The sequence below is a fragment of the Oreochromis aureus genome, linkage group 19 (assembly GCF_013358895.1).
Source record: "Oreochromis aureus strain Israel breed Guangdong linkage group 19, ZZ_aureus, whole genome shotgun sequence".
Lineage (NCBI taxonomy): Eukaryota > Metazoa > Chordata > Actinopteri > Cichliformes > Cichlidae > Oreochromis > Oreochromis aureus.
Genome location: NC_052960.1, coordinates 27,812,192 through 27,833,386, shown reverse-complemented (window position 1 = coordinate 27,833,386; position 21,195 = coordinate 27,812,192). Strand labels below are relative to the sequence as shown.

Here is a 21,195-nt window from a genome sequence, read left to right as displayed (position 1 = left end):
ATTAAGGTCAACTATCGAACGGCGTATATTTTAAAGTAAAGGCTTTAAAACCAAGTAAACGCTGAAAGTACAAACATCGCTAATGTCACATAACTTTGCCGACATGTGGCCAACAGTAACGTTTTAATGTTCTCCATTATTCAACATTTGCACATAAATAAGTGACATATTATTCAGTACTTACTTTTAACAGTTTACTCTTCGGCCACTCCGCTTCTGCCATCTGCGGCAAAATTATCCACACCGACTGCCGCGCTATGAATTGTGGGATATGTGGGGCCACGAAGTCTACACCGCCACGTCCTTAAAATTCAGGGAAATGAAGGACTCATTTGAGGGCCGCATTTCGAGCAGCCTTTGAATTGGGACAGCCTTCGGCGCGTCACTGTGACGTAATCGGCCTTAGAATGTGGCCTTTAAGACTGCAGACCCTGAATTGGGATACAGCCATAGTGTTGTAAAGATTCTTTACTATTTACCATTTTTCTCACTCTCCCTCACCTCACCAGACTTACCTTGTTTCCTCTTTTACTTTCTCACCACTGATTGGTTCTGGAGTTTGTCCCTTAATTGAACTCACCTGGCACACATTATTCTTTTCACTCCCACATTAGGTGGCAGCTGAGTTGAGTTTGATTTGTTCTTCTAAATTTAAACCTTTATTCTTAAGTTAGTGAGTTACAGTCCAACCTTGTTTCCTCTTTCAGAGTTTAGCAGTCCACTTGTGTCTTCCTTTAAGTCAAGTTATCACCGATTACATTGAAATAAGCTCAGACATACTGCAACTAATTGATGGCTGTTTTCTTTGCATTCTGCCCAGATGAGGCCATGGTGATAACAATTTCAACCTTCCTTTGAAAAACCTCCTAATTAACATATAGTGTATATGAAGCTGTGCAGTGAACACACTGTGATAGTCTGCCTAAATAAAAAAACAAAATAAGAGCAATTATACTTACACATGCCAAGTGCTGACACTTACTGTCCAAACATGTGATCTGTGGAGCTCAAATGTGAGCCCAGTGTTGTTGTTTCTTTCCCTTTATAAATCAAGTGCAGGACCCGAGACACTTAAAGTGGACAAAACACTGCTGGAGGGTTTTCTTTTGTTTCTTGCTTTTTTTTGGGGGGGGGGGGGTGGCTTGAAACTTTGTCTGTCTGACCCACAAACAAAATGACAGACAGCAAAGAAGTGGTAGCACAGCAAAAAGTGAACCAAGGTGAAGCGAAAGATGGTTAAACTTGTTTTTTTTCAAGTGCAGTCATAGCCTTTGTGTCTTAAACCAAAATAAGGCTCTTTAGAGAAAAACCTGTTCAACAGCCTTAAACATGTAGAAAGCAACCTCTGCATCTTTGTTCCATTACTCAGTGACAACATGCTTATCAAGATAATGTAAACTGTTTTGAAAAAAACGAAACCAAAGCCCGTCTCTGTGTAGACTCACTACTAGCATAATGTTCCATATCATAGCACAGCAGAGATCCACATCAGATACAAACAGGTGTTGACAGATAGACATTAAAGAGAACCAACATGATTATTAAGTTCAGAATAAGAAGTATGGCTAATGTAGATATAAAACCTCTACTTGTAGCCATGAAGTAGCTTTGCTGAGAGATGACCATACATCTATCATATCACTCATGCAGCCTCTGAAAGTTAAGGGAAACCCTGAATTTAACTGCAAGTTCTTAATGTCCAATTGAATATGTATTAGGGCTGTGTCATAACATATCATTTATACCTCTTATTGAATTCAATTCAGTTTTTTTTTTATATAGCACAAAATCACAACAACATAAAATTGAATTGTTATATAGGTAAAACTGTCATGATATAGTTCTATAAAAATGTCACAATATCATTGCTATAGCAATGTCTTGTGTTTTCATTCCATAGTCTGCACAAAGAGACAAGCCCAGGCATGTCTGAGAGCAAGAACCGCTTGTCACCCTCCAAAGACTATTTGGTCCCTAAAAAGGGAGCTACTTCAGTGAAAGGAAGAGCAAAATTAGGTTATATAGCGGAAAAGCAGAGCTTTTAATCAACTGGTTAAAAAGCTTCCCAAAAATTACAGCATCCCAGATAGAAAATATTTTTTCAGTTTTATTAAGTGACAGTCTTGTGCAGGCTCCTGAGTTACAAGGCTAATTTACTTTTGGTTATTGTTAAACTAAATTTCTGTGTCACTACTATTGTTCTACAGTGCTTGTTTTAGTTGTGTCCACCTGTGTAAGTATTTGCCTAGATACAGTGATTTACAACCCACGCAGACTTGTTCCCATGCAAGCCTCCAAAAATCCAACGGTGTAGGACAACTGTGCAGAGGTCAAATGCTGATTAGTTGACAAGTAGTCCAGAAGAGTGAAAATGGATGATAAAAGCAGTCTGTCTGATGCTCTTTAACATAGAAAAAGCTGAAGTGAAACTGAGTGTTAAAAACAACGAAAAGTGATCTTTAGGGTTTCTTTTTCTTCATTTCATCCATTCAGGGTGAACTCTGCTGTCGTTTTTTTTCCCTGTTCCAGCCCACTTATCAGCACAGACAATCTTCCACATTAAGCAACATTACAGTTTGGGGTTTTCAGAGGACTGCATGGGAACAAGTTTGCCAGGACTGAAAAACCCCTTTTGGTAGATCCCTACAGGCAAATACACGTATAAATGGAAATAATTGTACTAGCATAAATGAAGCTGAAGGCAGCGACACACTTCTCCTATTCCAGAGTTCACCAGGAACAGGAGAAGCACAGTGTGCCATTCTTCTAACGCTGTGTGCATGCATTCACAGCTTATACCGTCTAACACACACTCACATACATATTCTGGTATGTCAGAGTGATCTCGGGGGTTGCCGTGGAGCTGTGGCTGTCAGTCATAGAGCTGGCCAATCATAGCAGGGCTGAAATAGTGTGGTTTGTTAGTGTAATCCTCTTCCTCACATCCCAGTTTACCCCTGACCACTCTCTCCTTCCCACCCTGGCTGTCTCTTTCATTCTGGGGGAGGACCTTTGGTTTTCCTGTTACCAGGTCATGTCATTATGGGCACGCTGGAAGAGAACACTCTGTGTATAAATGGCTCTTGGGACCTATTAGTGTTGGGTTTCAAGAGCAGCTGCTGGACTGACTGACAGATAGGTGTGGTTAGTCAGACAGGAACGCATTGCTTTCTGACAGGTGAGAGGACATCACTGGTCAGAAAGGGTCCAGAGTCTAGTAATTCTAATCGATCATCATGTTTCTTTCTTGTCTTTGAGTTTCCATGCATAACGAAAGAAATTTTCTAATATGCGGGCAAATTTGCAGTACAGTGCAGGTTTATAGCAGATTATGAATCATCACTGAAATTCCATTAAAGAAGAGATTTTTATTACTTACTGACATGTTTCTTCCTGTAATTAAAGGGTTTTAAACATTTGAAATGAATAATTATAATATATTATGATAATAATAATAATAATAATAATAATAATAATAATAATAATAATAATAATAATACTGTAACCTGAACTCCTCATAAATGCTTTGTTTGTATGTCTCTCCAGGCGAGGATAGCCTTCTTGCAGGGGGAGAGGAAGGGCCAGGAAAACCTGAAGCATGACCTGGTTAGAAGAATAAAAATGTTAGAATATGCATTAAAGCAGGAAAGGTAAGACACAGAATCTTCTTAATATTGTAGGGTCTCTTTACCTTACAATATAATGTGTCTTGAGGTGAATTGTGTTGTCAACTGCTGCTGTGTAAATAAAATTGAATTGTTGGTGATTCATAGGGGTTAAATTGGGCTTCTCACTGAAGGCTACCAACTATAACTTTAGATCTCTGCTGATCTTTTTTTGTTATTTTTTTAAATCCTGTCAGATCTTTAATTTCCTTCCATTCAGTGCCATGAAAAAATATTTTCTGCCTTTCTGATTTGTTTTGTTTTGGGTTTTTTTGCATGTTTGTCAAACTTAAATGTTGCAGATCATTAAACAAATTGTAATACTAGATAAAGAGAATCCAAGTATGTACAAAATACAGTTTTGTCACAAGCTTGACCTGTTTGAAAAAGTATTTGCCTCCCTTATTAAATTATAAAATAACAGAGATGAACCGCAGTTTTTGGAAAGCTGAGTTTGATTTCACTAGCCACATCCAGGTTCTGAGGGTAACAGCACTCCTGCAGGAGGTTACTAAAGAACCCAGAACAACTCCAGGTCTTACTTTCCACAGTTAAAATCAGTGTCCAGGTTTCACTAATAAAAAAAGAGACTGGGTAAAAATTGCACCCATAGAAGAGTTCCAAGGAGAAAACCACTGCTGACCAAAAAGAACACAAAGGCTCATCTCACATGTGCGAAAAGCATCTCAATGGTTCTCAAGACTTTTGGGAAAATATTCTGTGGACTGATGAGACAAAATTTGAACTTTTTTGAAGGTTTGTCTCCTGTTACATCTGCTGTAAAACTCACGCAGGATGTCATAAATCATAAAGTTGAATATGGTATTGGTAGTATTATTGTCTGAGGCTGCTTTAGAATCATAAAAAATGCTCTGTACCAGAAAATCCTGGTTTCCAGCCATCAATTCATCCCTGCACTCGGGTTATGCGATGATCCAAAAACACACCAGCAGGCCCACCTCTGAATGACTTTAAAAAAAAAAAAAGCAAGAAAACAAACAAACCCATAAATAAAATCAAGGTTTTGGACTGGACTACTCAAAGTCTGGACTTAAATCTAATTTTGCTAAATAAACCATTCATGTTAGAAAACCCTCCAGTGTGACTGAATTCAAACAATTCTGCCAAAAATAGTGGACCAAAATTCCTCCACAGTGGGAAGGATCCATTGCCAATTCTTGCTCCTAAGGTTTGCACAACCAGTCATTAGGGTTTGTTTTTTTTTAAATATATTGTTTGCTCTTTTAACGAGCTAGATAGAAACAGCGAAGATCAACAGGAACCCGCCTGCTCATCCGACTGAGCTAAACTGCTGCCCAACCCAGTTATTAGGTTTAGGGGACAAATCATTTTTCCACATAGAGCCCGGTAGGGTTTTCAGTAAAATCATCATCTAAAGCTGTGTTTTACTGTACGAGGGCTCTCTAATATCAAAATTTGTTCAACAATCTGAAACTTGTGACAAATATGCAAAAATAAATAAATAAATAAAATCAAGAAGGGAGCAAATATTTTTATTTCACTCTGCCAAGTCTTTCACTTCAGTTTGCAGAAGGCTAATTCATTCACAGCCATTGTCATGCTTAGAATAGCTTGTCATGGTTATGTTGTGATGGATTAGAAGCTTGTCTGTGGTTGTTGTGTCATCTCAGTGTCTGCCACTTACTTATTTTCCGCACAGGTACAGCACAGGTGCTCTGAAATATAGAACAGAGAAGTTAATATACCAAATAACCCGGGCTTGTGTATTAAAGTGATATGTTTAATTTGTTTGAATACAAAGTTAATTGGCTTTCTATAGTTCTGCTTCAGACTGCTGTTAAATTACTGCTTTGTTCTGTGATTTTTGGGTTGCTTTTGTGCACTAGTGATGTAATAGATTAATTGTATACTTCATATTCTTTGTTTCACTGATAAAGAATCGGACAGAGCCTTATTTTATTTTCATCTGTTTAAGGCATTTACATTTTCAAATTATTTTAATGTAAACTTTTACTAAAGTGGAAATCTGTTTCCCTTTTCTTAGACCACACACTTTCAGCTTTTTTTCATTGTTTTGGGAGTGACACTGATGTGCAGAAAAGATTACAATGCATTAAAAAATATGTTAAATGTTTATTTTAATATTTAACAGTGTTAATTGATTGGTTGATGATTAGTTTCTCTTTTTTTCCATTTTCAGAGCAAAATACCACAAGTTAAAATATGGAACAGAGCTAAACCAAGGAGAAATGAAGATGCCAAGTTTTGAATCAGGTATGATGTGTCGTACTCCCCTCCACTAATCTCTCGTTGTTCAGATGCTTTATATTCAGTGTGGCCTATTATAAACTGCATATAAAAGATGTAGGTTCTTACCCCTGGGCGGCATGGTGGTGCAACGATTAGCACTGTCGTCTCACAGCAAGAAACTCCTGGGTTCAAATCCACCACCTGGCCAGGGTCTTTGTGTTTGGAGTTTTCATGCTGTATCTGCATGGGTTCTCGCTGGGTACTCTGGCTTCTTCCCATAGTCTAAAGACATGCAGTTAGTCAGGTTTTTTGAATAAACCAGAAATGCATGAGCATTAAACACTGATATAAATCCATCATCATACACAGTTCTTTAAAATGTTAATTGTTGATTGGAATTGCATAAGAAGATGGACTGATGGATCAACAACTGAATTTTCTCTTAGATTTGAAGTAACTTACAGCTTTAAATACAACTGATGTAACCTATCTGTTTTGTGTCCAGCAGGCGGTGCTGTATAAATTACAGTTTCTCTTTTTGTCCCTAGACACCAAAGACTCAGAGGTCTCTGCTGTTCATGCCAACAGTCAGCTCACCTGGAAACAAGGACGACAGCTGCTCAGACAGTAAGAACATTTGAACACTTGTATTCTCAGTGGAAGCAAAATGCTGAAATCATTTTTTAAAATTAATTTGTTAACAAAAATCATTATTTCACCAAATGATGTGTAGTTTACAGTGTGCGTGTTTGTTTGGCGGTCAGGTACCTACAGGAAGTCGGATACACAGACACCATCCTCGACGTTCGTACTCAGAGGGTTCGCTCTCTGCTTGGCCTGTCAGGCTCAGAGCAGAATGGATCTGTGGAGAACAAGAACCTGCAGCACCTGATCAATGGGACCGAGCGCCGCAAGGACAAAAGGTACAGACAGACGCACAGCTGAAACGCTGAAAGCAATCAAGATAACACTGTGAGCTTATATTGTTCACATGCAGTACCACCTAGTACTTTACTGATTTCAGCTTTTGTGAAAACCGCTCCAGTAACAAAAAAACATAAAACAGCAAATCGAACACGAATTGTTAGTTCCTTTGTAACAAAATGCTTACTTGCCTATCTAGAATTTTTCTAGATAGGAATCAAGCTTCATTTCTTTGCTCTCAAGGCTTGATTTTGTTTCATGTCCCACTATAACACATGGATTCTCACTGTCCACTGTTGTTTACCATCTCAACATGAGCAGCACCACATCCTCTTCCTCTCATGCTGGTCAGTGTTTATATTATTCTAGCTACATCTAAATCTAACATTTGCTTTATGTTATTATAACCATGACCTAGCCTTTGCCTAAGATAGTGGGCTGCAAATGGGACTGGTTGTGGGGCAAGGACACCTAGGGAATAAATATGAAGTTCAAATAACTAATTAATCTTATTTTTACAAAGGGTGTTGACAGTATGAGGCATGAACATATCCTAAAAAAAAAAGAAAAAAAAAAAGGATCGGTTAATCTTAATCTGCTACGTTCACACTGCAGGTCTTAATGCTCAATTCTGATTTTTTGATCAAATCCGATTTTTTTTGTGTGTGTGGTTGTTCACACTACAAATAAAATGTGACAGCAAACGCGCTCTAGTGTGAATGGTTCACTGCCCTCAAAGCGGTCCGCATGCGCAAAAGAAGACGTCACAGCTGGCTGACAGCTGGGTTTGTTGCCCAAAACACGGTCAAGCTCATCATAAAATGGGCAGGTGACTCGACCACGTCCGCTTCGTTTCTTTATATCTTTAGCTTCTTTCAACTTGGCACCGAGCCTCTTCACTTTCCTCTGACACTGTAGCCACGTTCGCCTGTGCCCTCGTTCAACCATTTCTTTGGCAGTGCACTCGAACACAGCCCGGTTACAATACAACCCTTCAACTTTAGCTTGAATAGAATTGTCTCCCCGTATGCCAATCAAGTCCAAAACCTCAGTTTCTGTCCATTGACTCCCTCAGTCTCCAGTTTTCGCCGCCATGCTTTTTCGTTTGTCTTGTCCGGCGCTGATAATTGGCGCCTGTCTTGTGTCAGTGACGTAAAAGACGGATTTAATGCAACATGACCATGCAAACAGCAGTCGCTTTCTAAAACATCAGATATGTATCGGATTCAATACCACATGCGAAAGTGATTTCGCATGTGGTCGGATTTCAAAATATCGGATTTGTGCTGTTCACACTGTCATACCATGATCGGATATGGGTCGCATAGATTTGATGCGCTTTCACCTGCGGTGTGAACATAGCCTAAGCCTACCCGAAACGAACCCTAACCTAATATCGCTTTCCCATGAAAAGGAGCCAAGTCTCCCCAGTGTGACATCTCCCACCACACTGACAGTGCAAGCACAAACACAACACAGCAGACAAGCTAAGTGTAACCATATGCGTGTTTATATCCAGGAGTCCAGGTGATGTTCTGGAGACTTTTAACTTTCTGGAAAACACAGAAGACAGCGATGAAGACGATGAGGAGGAGGGGGACCTGATGGATGACATCAGCACTGACAAACATCACCGAACCAAGAAACATAAGACCAAGGTAAACAGAGATCAGGCAGCCCCATTTTAAATCACCACTTTCCCCCTCTAACTACTTCCTTCAACACCTCTTCCTTAATTCTTAACTTGTGTTTTGTTTTTTCTCTCTTTCCCCTCCTGCTCTTTTAGGTGGGAAACGAGGGCTTAGCATCAGAGGATGATGCCGACACAGAGGAGGCTCTAAAGGAATTTGACTTCTTGGTGACGGCTGAGGATGGAGAAGGGGCGGGTGAGGCTCGGAGCTCCGGAGACGGGACAGAGTGGGGTAAGAGATGTACATGAATCCCACTGATTGTAAAGATTTAAAGGCTGCGTCCTTTCCTCTCTTCTTGAATATTATCCACCTTAAATAAATAAATGCAAATACTTAAATTAATGATGATTATTTTTCCAGTGAATGAATTGTGTGGCTGTAAAATCATTATGGCAACAGCTAATGAATATAATCTTGTAATAAAGAGGTACAGTGTGTTTACTAAAGCCAATCACTCTGCAGCGGAGCCTCTACCGTTTCCTACTGGCGGGGGAAAGTCCTTCTTACTTGGGGGGTCAGATGACGTGTTGGAGAGCGTGCTGGGACTGGGTGACCTTGCCGACCTCACAGTCACCAACGATGAAACTGACTATGGCTATGATGTAAGGGGAAAAACAAAACCTAAGCTGGAGTTTAAAACTCAAACATTCTTTAGAAGTTGCGCTAACAGTCATCTTGTTTTCCTTAGCTGCCGTCCAGTAAGGAGTCTTCGTTCAGGAAGACATGGAACCCCAAGTACACGCTAAGGAGCCACTTCGATGGTGTCCGAGCACTAGACTTTCATCCCATTGAGCCCTGCCTGGTCACCGTGTCCGAGGATCACACCCTTAAATTGTGGAACCTCACCAAGACCGTCCCTGCCAAAAAGTAGGGTAACACTAGATGTACACATAAACCTCCAAGCAGTATTACCAGAATAATCAAGACTTTGGCATAAATTACACCAAAATATATAGTCCAAGGTGCTTCAGTTCTGAACTGAAGAAGCTTCTCGGATGAGAGGTGAAGCGTCTTCAAGGAAACTTAAAGAACTCCTTTCTTTTCAAGCTCCTTATACTGGATGACTGAGAACCTTCACAGACACCAAATTATATAGTTTTATGTAAAATAAGACATTCCCTTAACTTAAACAGCCAGCACCTGAACACCTTGGTCTTTGCTGCTGTGATCCTAATGATACCTTCTCTAGTTACAGCATCCTTATATTCGTTTCTCTTAGCTGAACAGTTCTTGCCATGACTGCAATAGTTAAATAATAAGGTGGTTTGCTCTATATTTTTTGCTCTATCTATGCTTTACATTACACAACCTAAATGATGGTCTTCTATTGAAGAAAGAATTTCCAGTGATTAACTTGTTGCAAGGGTTGCTTCTGGAAACCATTTGCAGTGAAGTGCTCAGAGCTGGTTGACATACGGGCAACATTGCAAAGCTCTGATCAAAGCAAATATCACTTACTAAAGGGTATCCTAAATTTTAAAAAAAAGAAAAAGTTCAGTTGGTTGAGAAAAGAACGCTCAGCATGGACAGTATTTCCTCATCTCATCATGTAGAAAAGCCTTTATTCACTCTGCTTCAGAGGAAAATCCTCTCCTTACAAACCTGACAGATCCTTCAGTATTAGCATCTCATTTTCTCCTCATCGCAGCATTTCCATGGCACTATTCTGTTCAAACTCACACCACAAGCTTCTGATGCGTCAGTGTCTTACAAATAATCCCTTTAAATAATACCCCTCAGGACTTACTGTCGTACAGTGAAAAACAGTCACTGCCGCCTGTAACAGAGTTGAAGAAGAGTCTGTTTGGTGATGAAGTAACAATCTGCATATTTATTTCACTGTTGTTGTTGTTGTTGTTGTTGTTGTTGTTTGTTTTTTCCAGAAGTGCCTCTTTCGACGTGGAACCGATCTTCACATTCAGAGCGCATGTGTATGTATCCAAACACACACAGTGTGTCTAAGGTTCTAATTTGACTTGATGGTTGAGGTTCCATGGTGTTTTCTAACTTTTTCAAGTCACATCAGATTTGTTCATCTTTTAAGTGACACAAGTAATATAAACAATGTGAGTTAAAAGAACAAAAAAAGTCATTTCAGACCTGTGGTGAACTGCTGTTGGCAGGAAGACAAATTCTTTTTAGTGGCAGCAGCTATGAATAAATGAGCATTACTAGTGATTAAGACTGGCGGACACCCTGTAGCTACAGCATGAGAATAAGCTCAGCAGCAGAAAATATGTCTGAAAAATGTAAGTAAAACACCAAGTAACAGAAAAGTGTTAAAAAAAAATCTGGAAAATTTAATGGACCATATTGCCAGATAATAGTAGAATTAAAAATAACTAAAACATTTGAATTTGAAAAAATTGTATTAAAATATGTCTGAAGAGTTGTTTTTGTTTTTTTAATATTTAAAAATAAATAAATAAAGAATTTGATTAAAATATCAGAAAATGTCTTGTTTGCACTTGACATCATCAGTAACTGTTTGTATTGTATCAAAGCTCTGGTGATGATGCTCTTTTCTCTCTGCAGTGGACCAGTGTTGTCATTGGTGATGACCTCCAGTGGTGAACAGTGTTTTAGTGGTGGTCTCGACGCAACCATCCAATGGTGGAACATCCCCAGCTCAAATGTTGATCCCTACGACACTTATGGTACACACCATTTCACTAAGTGAAAGGGAAAAGGTTTTAAGAGATGGCAGTGATCCCTGCTATGGTGTATGGTTTGGAGTGGCACTAACAAAAAGAGGAGAGTCCAAGCTGAAGATGGCAGAGACAGCTCAGGTTGGGCAGTTATGAAAAGTTAGAGCGACAAGGCTGAGATGTTTGGGCATGCACAGAGGAGGGGCAGTGGATATGTTGGACAAAGGATGTTGAAAATGAAGCTGCTAGGCAGGAGGAAATGGGACCACAGAGAAGATTCATGGATTGAGTGAGAGTGGACATGCCGAGTGTTGGTGTAGCAGAAGGGTATACTAATAATGGGGAGATGATCCACTGTGGCGACTCGTTATGGCAACAGCCAAAAGAAAAACAAGTAAACCGGTTGTCTCCTTTCATGATCATCTCCTTGTTTTTCAAAAACATAATTTTTTTTTTTAGATTTCCTCAGATGGCTCTGCTTTCCCCAAAAATGGTCTTTTTCTTTTTTTGTTTTATTCTTGGAATCACGGTTCCCAAGTTTGTTTGTTTTTGCTTTTAGCTCTGCTCCTTTTAAGGCTGCTTTTCTCTTGTCTTTACTTTCTGAACAAGATGCTGCATTTTAAAAAATGTCTTTGCTTGGGAAAATACAATTTCTGGGAACATTTTATTTCACAAAACCTTACAAAGACATCAAAAATGTCTTCCCTTTGTTAAAGTTTTCTCTCTCATTTGGGAATATTTGTCAGTTAGATAAATGTACAGTTACAAAAACACAAGGCCCCTCTCATTTCTTATCTCTCTTCCAATCAGATCCCAGCGTCCTGGCAGGTTCCTGGTTAGGACACACGGATGCTGTGTGGGGATTGGCATACAGCGGTATCAAAAACCGCCTCCTGTCCTGCTCGGCCGACGGAACAGTGAAGCTGTGGAACCCAACAGAGAAAAACCCCTGCATCAGCACTTTCAATACAAACCATGGTAAGAAGAAGAAAAACGGTGCACTTCCTGCAGGAGGGAGTTTGAACAGACTCGCTGATGTTTACATCTGTCAGCAGAGCACGGGATCCCTACATCGGTGGACTTCAATGGTTGTGACCCTGCTCACATGGTGGCATCCTTTAATAGCGGAGATGTGGTGGTGTATGACCTGGAAACTTCCCAGCAAGCACTGGTGCTCAAAGGACAGGGAGATGGCAGTAAGAGCACAAACAACCATGAACAGATATGAGGTGTGTGATGGGTTTTTGAGGACAGGAAACAGTGTTATCTTCTTCTCTCCCTCCTCAGCTCTGCCGGGGTCAAATCATATAAATAAGGTGGTGAGTCATCCCACACTGCCAGTCACCATCACTGCTCATGAAGATCGACACATCAAATTCTTTGATAACAAGTCAGGTTAGTCTGCAGCAACTCCCCAGCTGTGTCCATCACTCCAAAGATGGTGATCCTGATCGGTGAGATCAGGTTTCACAGCTCCCGCTACAGATACTGTGTATAGAGTGACTCTGAATTATTTTGACTTGAGAAAAATTAGTCTTTCAGGCTTTTTGAAGTGCTTAGGTGTGCCTTGTGTTCTCTGTGCAGGTAAAGTGATTCATGCCATGGTGGCTCATCTGGATGCAGTAACTAGCCTGGCCGTGGATCCCAACGGCATCTACCTGATGTCTGGCAGTAAGTCCCATAAAAGTCTTCCTGGAGCTCAAAATAAAGCATTGAATTTAATTTAGCTTTTTTAAAATTAAATTCTGAAAGTTATTACAGTTCTTCATGCGTGCTGTAGATGGTGACTAGTGAAGATTGAAATCTGTGTAAGTTAGTTCAACTTTGCTTTGTACCATTACATAACTGAGTGTTCCCTTTCAGTCTATTTACTTGTACAACACATATAGCATTGATTTTTAAGCGTGTTGAACTAGGACACTTGCCTCACAACGGCTTTGTTCACACCTTTAACTCAAATGACCTGCAGTGCTATATATTAGGCCCCGTCTGCGTATATACCCCTGTCACCGCAGTCATTCCTCAATCCTTATGCTCCTGACCTCACCACGAACACTTCATCTGGCTAGCTGGCTTTCCCATGTGAGGAGTCTTTTGACGGAGACCAAAGGGCATGCATTTTGTCATGAGCTCTGGCACTGGGGTCACGTTAGTAGAGAAAGTCCTGGGAGGTGCTGCTCTTACAAGGCACAATCCTCTTCTCAGAGTCCTTTGACCCAGTTTTAGAGTTGTCAGACCAGTATGCTGCCAGTCCTGCTGCGCTGGTTAGCCAAAACAAAACACCTGTTTTCTCTGTTTCACCGTACAACTAAGAAGCAATGTATGTTTTGTGAGGTTTTCTGATGATGTATCAATCCAAAATCTACTAATTTCACTGTGTCTGGCTATAGACAGGATCTGGAAAAAGCTGACTTAGTTAATGCACCACCTATAGATCCATCACTGACAGTTTATTTGGCCCTGTCTCACAATCCAAGCACAGGTCCCCCCACAGCTCTTCCATCCAAGATTTTCCACATTTCATTTAGACAATTAGACACATTAATCAGGCTTAGTGACAGAGCTCATGGTGTAGGCATTGCCCATCTAGGTTTGGATTACTGGTTCCCCAGACAACCCACTGGTGCCTCTCCATATTGAGGTCAGATGTCTTTGGCCCAGGTTCTGTTCAGGTTGTCAGCCCCAAAAGGTGATGCACTTTCCTATCATAGTCTGATAGGCACACCCCCTGCACAAAAAGCACTTTTGGTGTCTCAGGTTGTAACATTCAGTTTTGGTGATGACATCAGCCGTTCACACTGATTTCCATCCACTGTTTCACTTAATACTGAATGTATTAAGGAACTGTCAACTCAATGAGAAGAGTGGCCACATCTTAGCCAATTTGGACAATTGGGGTTTGATAGCAGGATCCAAAGAGCAGGCTGTGATGTGGGTTTCACTGGTCCTGTCACACATTCAATTACTCAGTTTCTCTGTGACCTTTCAAAAAATGTCTGCTAACCACAAGTCAGCAGGTCTCTTTGTCTTGGGCTGGAAATATGCTCAGTTTTCAGCTGTGGACGTTTGTCAGGGCACATAATAGCTGCACTCAGTTTCACCTGGGGCACAGAATGCATTGTCACATAATATTGCAATTATTTGGTATGATGGTTGTAGAGCCTGACTGATGTAGTATTTTTCAGACCAATACTTGGTGATTTTTAAAAATAGGCAATATATATTGGCCAATAAAGCTTTTTCTTCTAGATACACAAAATATAAATGGATTTCCCTAAAAATTGCTACGTGTAATAACCAAGATAATATGAAAATGAAATTTAAAAATACTTTTGTTTTATTGTCACGAGAAGTCTTGGATTACTTGCTCTGCCCAACTGCAACTTCCCTGTTGGGGAAACAGCAACCAGCTGATCCGAGTATACTGCACTCTGGTGGACAAACTATCCAATGGCAACCCTCATAACATGGTTGAAGGGTCTTTCTTTTGTCTGTCCTTATTTATTTTTCAGTTATCAGCAGAACAATTAAAATTATTTGCCAATACTAAGAAATCGCCTTACCAAATTATTGGCGTGTTGCACAATATATAATCAAGGTTTTAAGGATGAGAGCATGTCAGTGGTGGATTCAATTTCTGCCTAGCTACTCCTTGCATGTTAGCTCTTTATCCTTGGAGAGAGCCCAGCTACAGTGCATGTAAACATTTATATCTTTATTATTACAGACAGTGTATGGCATAACACCAAACACTGGTTCGGTTCATTGGGGGTTGTTGACATTTCTTTATGGGCTTAATTTATTCCTTTAGAATATTTTTCATTGTAGAATGCTGGACTTTAAACTGTTTAGAAGTCTCCTTATAACCCTTCCCAAACTGAAGGGCAGAAAGAATTTCTTCTCCAATATCATCTTATTAAAAGCTTAAAACTGCCAAAAAACGTCTGCTGTTGTAGAGGTTCTCATACTCACTGATAATTAAGTGCATCTGAGTAGCAGAACCTGGCTGCTACTTACTCTCTTAATTCCTAAAGGGGCAGCAGGTTTGGAAGCACTAAGGTTTACAGGTTTTTTTTTCTCACTCTACTTCTTTGTATTTTCTTAATTTTTTTGATACTTAAAATGTTAGAAATAAGAGACAATATAATAGAATGCTAACCTCCAGTAAAACAGAAGAAGATGAAGAAGAAATGACATAATAGTAATACTGTGAATGCAGCGCGAAATAGCAATAGATAAATATTTTAAAAGAAAAAGTCAATCTGACCTGTGTCCTGGAGAAAATTCTGACCCAGATGAAGGTCCTAGCATGAGTAGTGGTCAGAACAAAGCAAAAAAGGTATCCTGGGGACAAACCGTACCAATTCTGCTATGCCTGATGCACAGGGAAAAATGATCAATGTGCTTTTTGTGACATTTTTGGTTTGATGGTGTGCCGTGTGATTTTTCTAATGTAAAATATGTGGAGTGGCTCCAAAAGGTTGGGAGACGCTGTGCAGACAATTTTGGCAGTGGTTAATTTGAAACATTACAGAGCAAGCTAATTTTACAGCTATTTAAGCACCAAGAGCTAGAGATAAATTAGCTGACCTTTCACTCTCTTTCTATATGATAGTTTTCATTTGGTCCAGGTAGCAGCTAAGCTGGATTTGGGTGACATCTCCCAGCGCAGGGTCAGTTTTGATCACAGAAACTAAGCACATGTGCCTTCCTAAGTCTCCTGCTTCTGCTCATGTTATGGCAGTTAAGACAACTGTGTGACAAAACTTGCAGTGCGTTCAAAATTTTAATATAACATTATCATTTGTTTCTATCACTTTTCAAGTCAGATGAGAAGGAAATGAGTTTGGTTTGTGCAAATGACTTTGTAACAAAAATGACATAATGGCTTACACTTTTTTCTTCTTCTCCTCAGGTCACGACTGCTCTCTGCGTCTGTGGAACCTAGACAGTAAAACGTGTGTTCAAGAGATCACAGCTCATCGTAAGAAGAGCGAGGAGGCCATCTACGACGTGGCCTTCCACCCCTCCAAGGCCTACATTGCCTCCGCTGGAGCCGACGCCCTTGCCAGAGTCTACGTATAGACGAGGAAGAGAAGATTTAAACAAAAGAAAAAAGAGGAGATGACCTCGAGGTGAGGGACACAGACAGACAAAGAGAGAGGGGCTAGTCTGTACACAACAGGATTCAGGTCTGTTCAGGTCTCTGAACACAGAATATATATTAATATGAAAGACTGGAGGTGACAGAATCTCCAACGGACAACCGAACAAACACACAGTTTTCTTACACAAGTTTTTAAGTTAAGAGGTGGAATGGTGTGATCTCCCTACAGCTAATTGAAGAGACAGCAGAAATGTGTTTAATGATCAACTTGGAGCAGCTTGCCTGAAACCCATCTGGCCACTCACAAATCCCTAAGGTAGCTTTGACACTACATGCCTATCCCTATTCATTAACACTACTGTGACTCCTGATCCCAGACAGGAGAGCTGGAGCAGAGGGCAGACGTAAAGAAAAAAATCCCCCCCCCCCCAAAAAGAAAAAAAAATTAGACCTGGTCAAGGAAAACAGCCTGACATCTAGATGAGTTAACCCATCGCTCTTTTATTTCTTACTGTTGTCATTTAGCATCGTAATGCGACGGTCAAATGTAGCACATTAAACTGTGGAATCGTAGCACTACACCTTTCCCCTGTTTCTCTTTCTGTCCCACTCAATGGGACAATGGACTCAATGCTGAGAACTGATTTTTACCCATTTGGTAAATGTTCGGGCGTGTCTGAGAGGAGACAGTTACCACTCGAAAAATGGCCTTTGTGAGAAGTTTATTGGAATCTGTACTGAATTCACCCCCATTTGGCTAATTTTTCTCTAATAACTCTAAGAACTCTACTTTCAAGGCAGTTTAGAGCAGGCTTGCAGTCCCAAATGAAGTTCTAATTGGCTGCCAGTGCTTTCTCTATGTTTGTTATACATAGAGAAAGCTCTACTACTCCCCAGGTATTGAAGCTTCAGTGGCATATGAACCCAAATCTAAGCACAACTGTAGTGCATTAAGCAGTCTGCTCTCCCAGTCACTTAACATGAGGTGATACAGCTAGAAATGTCCAAGAGTGGATCACTCTAATGAGTCTCCAAAGTCTGCACTTTCTTTCTATCCATTTAGTAGAGCTAACTACTAGTTTAACTAGCAAAAATATAGAGTAGCAAAGAATTCGAGTTGAGTACGGTTTTGTACTGGCTGTCACCTGCCTCAGGAGAGAGCCTAAAACATCCTCTCATTACATTAATCTCCTGTCTAGACAAAACAGTCTGAAGAAACAATTTTGACATTTTCATGGCTGTGCTAAGCTCTGGTAAAACAGAAAAAACTTAAACACCAGTGTCTCTGTTGTGCTTTGTACACACTGCTTCTTCAGAGAGTTTACGTGGAAAAGAGCGTCTGTTTAGATCTGTTTTTTGTTTTTTTTGTGTCAAATTCTCTTGATTGGCTGGATTCATGTGAAAGAAGAGTGAAAAGCTACAAGCAAACATCTGACCCAGGTTTCTGAATGCTGCCAGCTACCTGGACAGAAACAAAAGATTGAATCACCAATCTTTTAATACCGTAACACTGAAAAGTAGCAGCTATTTAAGTTGATTTTAGACGTTTGGCCTGTTCAAAATCGTTTCCAAGTTGCAAAAATATCTGGTAATCAAGTGTTTTGTGTGTAGTCTAATTCATATGTGTATGAGTTTAAAGTGTATTTTAATTAGCTGCTCAAAAAACATTTGCCAAATTATAAGCATAGAACATCTAAGCTGTTCCACAGGTGGACATCATGCGAGATGCCCGTGTCCCAACACAGGAAGCTATAAACTGTTCTATGTATCATTCACAGTATGATCAGAACTGGGGTACTTGTGTCTATGTAAACACTCCTCCTGTCACAACAATTTTAGCATCTGTTTAGTGACAGTGACAACACATTAGCCACATTAAACCCTGCTGTAAGACTGCCTGAGGAACTGTACTAAAGAGAAAGCCCAGAGGTTAATCAGATGTTTAACTGTTGAAATCACATCTCAGGGGGATTTTTTCCTTTAAACCTTCAGTCAACAGTCAACCTGAGAACAGAACATGTGATGTTTGAACTCGTTTTTTCTCTTTCACTTTTTAATAATTAAATCTGAACTAAAACTTCTGCAGAGCAAGTTTTACAGCTTGTAAAGGGGGGAAAATTAAGAAGAAATGTTTTGAGCAAACAGACTGGGTTTAATATCAGATTTTCTTTTTGCCTCTGAGAATGTTTTGGTTAATACTCACAGACCTCAGCCTCCTGCTTGGCCAATCAGAGCCCCACGTTTAACAGTGTAACAAGCGGAGGATTCAGCATTACTGTAGTTACATATTTTTGTTTGTGTAAAGAAATCTAGTTTTTATAGTCCTTTTTAATTTTTTTTTTTAAAAATCCACAATATAGTTACTGCCACAATGGATGACCCATTAACCAAAAACCCCTCACCTCAGTCTGATTTGTCAAGACATCTGGCTTCAGTTTTGGGCCCTGATCTCAAATCATGTAAAGACAGGAACTGCTGCTGCGAGTTGAAACAGCTGAGGAGAGGGACAGCTGTGTCTGTTAGCGGCTGTCCTGATGCTAAATATCAACCTTTAATATACATTTGTCCATTCGAGCTAATGTCTAACATGGCACACATTCCAGTGTGAAACAGCAGCTTATCACAGTGATAAGGTGTTTGCTCCAGAGGTACAGCATGCAAGTCCAATATCATCAACTGAAAGACTCCAAGCACAAGATACATTTTCATTACTCCACAGTGAAACTCTTGCATCTTTTACACAACAGCCTTAGCATGTTAACGCTTAGCTTTGTCTTATGCTAGCATTAGTTTTAAAAAAGTTACATATTTAAAATACTTACTTGGCATAAGAAAGTTACATTTCTTTGCCAACTTAATGCTGGTGTAAGACAGAACTAATTATGTGCTTTAAAGAAATGTACAAACAAAATGAATTTGCATAGAAAATGTAATCCAAGCATAGCCATTCATAAATGCAAGGTACCAAATGCTTACTAAGTCATTCTGTTCATTCTAATTTACACTGCAGTATGTCTTTTACTGCAGCCGGTAAAATCACTGGTGGAAAAAAAGTCTGACCAACTCCTTCCTAGGCCAGTCTTATATGACCTTGTTTATGTAGACTGGATAAAATGATGTGAGGTCATAGCTAAAAGGTTTTACAGGGGAGAACTTCTTGAACTACAAATACACAACTTGCTGAAATGATGCTTTCCCCCCATAATCAATATATTTGAATCTAATTAGCTCTGTTTGTTTTTTTTATTAAGAAATGAACTTTTAAAATTTTGTGTACACTGTACACATGAACAGTTTGTTATAGTATAATACAGCTGCCATAAAGATCATTTTGTTATGGCTGTAATGTTTTGTTTCTTTTTTGTTGATATCACCTGAAGGGAGGTCATGGGTATACACTACAAAATATCATCATGTTGAGAGGTGTTTCTAATATTCTGACCCATCAAAAGTAGTTTTTTTTTTTTGTTTTTTTGTGTTTTTTTTTTTAAATGGTATTTTCTGTACACTCGTGTCAGAGTTCCACGTTTTATATGTTGACCCCACAGAACTGACACACTCACACACATGCAAGTACGCATTTTTGACACTATCACTATAAGTGGAATATTCTGATATTTGTAAAGACAGATCTTACAGCAAAGCAGTTGTACTAAACGCCATCCGTGTTTAGGTACCTATAATAAAGTGGTCACTGTGTGAGGTGTTTTTGGTTTATTTTGTTTTTTAAAATTTGTTGGTTAGTAATAAGCAAATTTAATTTGTGTAAAAACAAGTTTTGTCCTCAAACAGATCAAAGAATAGTTTGATGTACACATATCTGAATGCAGGGCTGCTCTGGTTAAAGGGCAACTTCCAATAACAAACCGGCAAATAATTGGTTTAATGAGCTGGGAAATGGTACCTGAATGCAGCATGAGCTCAGTTCAAGTGTGAACAGGTGAAGCTGCAGCTTTGTTTGGTTCAGGCTGAGACTTCTGCTCCTCCTCTCCATCATATCGCTTCACTCTTTGAAAAGCTGCTGTCTCACTGGCTGGCCCAAAGGGGGAAGTCTAATTTGTTGTTCTGGTTTGTTACAATCCACAGTTTTGTTGTTGTTGTTATTTATTATTATTATTATTATTATTATTATTATTATTATTATTATTATTGTTGTTGTTGTTTTATTTTTTAACTTGAAAATATTTGTAACACGAGTATCTCCTGACTGATCACAAGTCCAAACAATTTTTTTTCTTTTATTTTCACCAATGCTACAGTTTACTGTGTAACTCTCGTTTGTGTAATGCATGATTAATACAATAAAATATTTTTTTTAGTCTTCCGAAAAATGGAAAAAAAAATTCTGTTTGCGAGATTTGATGAGTTTTGTGTTTTGTTTTTTTTATTTACAAACTATGAACAGCAGATTTTAAAGGCTGTACCACATAGAATACAGCTGTTGAAATGTACATAAAATCTCTATAATAACTATTAAACTGTGTACCTGTACAACACCTGCTGCCTGCTCTTCATTCTGTAGGAAAACACTCGGCATGTTAAAGAGATTGGTGTTCCTGTGGTCCATGTACCATCAAATTAAAGTTAATTAAATTTAGTCCCTGCAACATTTAAGCAATTTATGGGAACTCTTGTCTGTAAGCTTTGCTGTTTGTTCTACAGCAACAGCACAGGTGATACAATGGTAGCCCTTGTGCTGTTTCACTTTCAGGCAGCGATAAGTCAAATGTCAGGTGGTAAAACCACAAGAAGTGATGTAAGGTGCTAGTGTTGGAGGACTTGCACTAATGGAAGCCAGAGGTTTTGTGTATTCAGATAATATACTCACACTGGTTTTTTTTAATATAGTTATGTCAGCACACTTTCAATGGAGCAACGGTAGAAGACGATCAGCAGCTCCTTTTTCAGGTCCATTTTTCTGAGGATTT

General features: G+C 39.4%; 1 protein-coding gene across 2 annotated transcripts in view; it reads left to right on the top strand.

Moving 5' to 3' along the window:
* The window catches only part of strn3 (striatin, calmodulin binding protein 3), a 29,876-nt gene extending 9,113 nt beyond the window's left edge, over positions 1-20,763 (top strand). Inside the window, exons 2-16 of one of the 2 annotated variants that reach the window (XM_031745851.2) lie at positions 3,547-3,650; positions 5,848-5,921; positions 6,446-6,524; positions 6,662-6,820; positions 8,341-8,479; positions 8,608-8,743; positions 8,975-9,114; positions 9,201-9,379; positions 10,396-10,443; positions 11,048-11,169; positions 11,971-12,138; positions 12,216-12,356; positions 12,448-12,555; positions 12,745-12,831; positions 16,076-20,763. In XM_031745851.2, the coding sequence (XP_031601711.2) occupies positions 3,547-3,650; positions 5,848-5,921; positions 6,446-6,524; positions 6,662-6,820; positions 8,341-8,479; positions 8,608-8,743; positions 8,975-9,114; positions 9,201-9,379; positions 10,396-10,443; positions 11,048-11,169; positions 11,971-12,138; positions 12,216-12,356; positions 12,448-12,555; positions 12,745-12,831; positions 16,076-16,245 (1,854 nt within the window). In that variant the 3' untranslated portion in view covers positions 16,246-20,763. Of the gene's footprint in view, positions 1-3,546; positions 3,651-5,847; positions 5,922-6,445; positions 6,525-6,661; positions 6,821-8,340; positions 8,480-8,607; positions 8,744-8,974; positions 9,115-9,200; positions 9,380-10,395; positions 10,444-11,047; positions 11,170-11,970; positions 12,139-12,212; positions 12,357-12,447; positions 12,556-12,744; positions 12,832-16,075 lie in introns of both variants that reach the window. The other variant, XM_031745850.2, reaches the window with a different exon arrangement.
* The last annotated feature ends 432 nt before the right edge of the window (positions 20,764-21,195 follow it).